The sequence below is a fragment of the Chrysochloris asiatica genome, unplaced genomic scaffold (assembly GCF_000296735.1).
Source record: "Chrysochloris asiatica unplaced genomic scaffold, ChrAsi1.0 scaffold00025, whole genome shotgun sequence".
Classification (NCBI taxonomy): domain Eukaryota; kingdom Metazoa; phylum Chordata; class Mammalia; order Afrosoricida; family Chrysochloridae; genus Chrysochloris; species Chrysochloris asiatica.
In genome coordinates this window covers 812,852-814,783 of record NW_006408543.1, presented here as the reverse complement: position 1 = coordinate 814,783, position 1,932 = coordinate 812,852, and the positions used below count along the sequence as shown (strand labels likewise).

Genomic DNA, 1,932 nt, shown 5'->3' with positions numbered 1-1,932 from the left:
CAGACAGATAGTGACCATTCCTGCGGATCACCCCTTGGGCAGCAACCCTCTCCGGTGCCTTGCCCAGTACCAAGTGCTCCTGACCACTGATCTCTGACCCTACTCCAACCCCTATCAAGCCCCCCAAAGCACAACCCTGCCACAGCCACTACCAAGTCGTGTGATCTAGTCACACCTCAATCACACCAGGAACCCAGCCCCAGCCCAGTCTGATAGCGCCTGACCAAGACCACCAGCCAGCCTGTTCCCCTCAAAACATGTCACAGGCTGCTCTGAAGGCCTGTCCTCAGGATCCTGGTGGTGCAAGGCCTCAAGACCCACAAACAGACACGCGGCGCTGCTCGCAAGCACAGCAGCACATGTGCTAGATGGCTCGAAGACATCCCGGAGGGTTACAGCCGAGGACAGAGGTACGGTGTGTGGCAGAGGCAGGGAGGGGAGCACGGGATGAGTGATGGAGCGCAGAGAGAGACAAGCGAGAAACCAGAGGCAGGAGCCGAGACCCGCGAGCAGAGAGCTGCAGCGATCCCGAGCGTTCCCCGCCCAAGCCGCAGCCCGGCTGCACTGCGCCCCGGCCACGCCCCGCGCGCTCCGCCCGCCCTGCCGAGCCCACCCGCCAGGAGGAAAGCAGGCTGCAGGCTGGGGGGCGCACCGCTGCCGGGGGCTCCGGACCAGGTGGGCAGCACTAGATGGAAGCAGTCGCACATGTTGGCGGCCGGTGGTGTGGACTCGCAGCGCCCGGCGCGTCCAGTCTGGGCCCGGGCTCCGAGTGGGTCAGCGGACGCGCGGCACCGCGCTTTCCTCCGCTGCCCTGGCGCTGCCGCGGGAAGCTAGACTCGGACTGCGGACAGAGCCCACGCCCCGAGACCCCGCCACCGCCACTGGCCCAGCCCCGCCAGCGCTCCGCCCGCGCCGCGCGCTGGCCACTGCGGAGCGCTCACGGGGACAGCGCCCTGGCCTCATTCAGACCATTGGCCGCCGCGCCTCCTCGGCCCCGCCCCAGTCTGATCAAGCCCCACCCCACGCCCATCCCCTAACCAGGCTTTTCCCAGACCCCTGCCAGCGGAGAGAACAAATAACCCATCCCGGTGAACCCCTATGGTCACCTTCATTGACACCATACATTGCAAGCTAGGTGTCTGCTGCAGGGTCCGAGATGGCCTTGGTTTGATCAGGGTTCAGGGAGGCACAGCAAACAGAGGGGGTGAGCTGGGGCCGTGTTCAGGGGGACAGGGGTAGTGCTGGGCCCAGTGCAGACCTCGAGTCAGCCTGTCCACGCTTCTTGTTACGAGCCCAGGGGGCAGGGAGTGAATGCGTGGTATGGGGCAGACACACACACACACCGACAGACACAACACACTAATGCACACATGTTGACACGTTGACACATTCACTGTCATACACATTTGGACACACAACATACTGAAACTAACAGACACACACTAACACTGTGACATACACACATTCATGTGTGACAGGCTGACATGCACACACACTGACACACCACACACTGACACATGCACACACACTGACACATGCTGAAACACACACACACTGACATACACTACAGACTGGTACACACACACTGACACCCACACATACTGACACATGCTGGAACACACTGACACACACCATAGACTGGTACACACGGGCATGCACACACTCTGACACACACCACACACACGCTGGAACACACACACTGACACACACCATATACTGGTATACACGGGCATGCACACACTCTGACACACACCACACACCCACATGCTGGAACACACACTCTGACACACACACACACACACGCTGACACATGCTGGAACACACGCACTGACACACACCATACACTGGTACACACGGGCATGCACACACTCTGACACACACCACACACCCACATGCTGGAACACACACACTGACACACACCATACACTGGTA

The 1,932-nt window shown here is 60.7% G+C and overlaps 1 protein-coding gene across 1 annotated transcript in view; it reads left to right on the top strand.

The window, feature by feature from the left end:
• The first annotated feature begins 454 nt into the window (after positions 1–454).
• LOC102824928 overlaps positions 455–1,932 on the top strand; it is a 9,759-nt gene continuing 8,281 nt past the window's right edge. The window contains exon 1 of the mRNA XM_006839598.1: positions 455–1,088. Coding sequence (XP_006839661.1) covers positions 455–1,088 — 634 coding nt within the window. The remainder of the gene's footprint in view (positions 1,089–1,932) is intronic.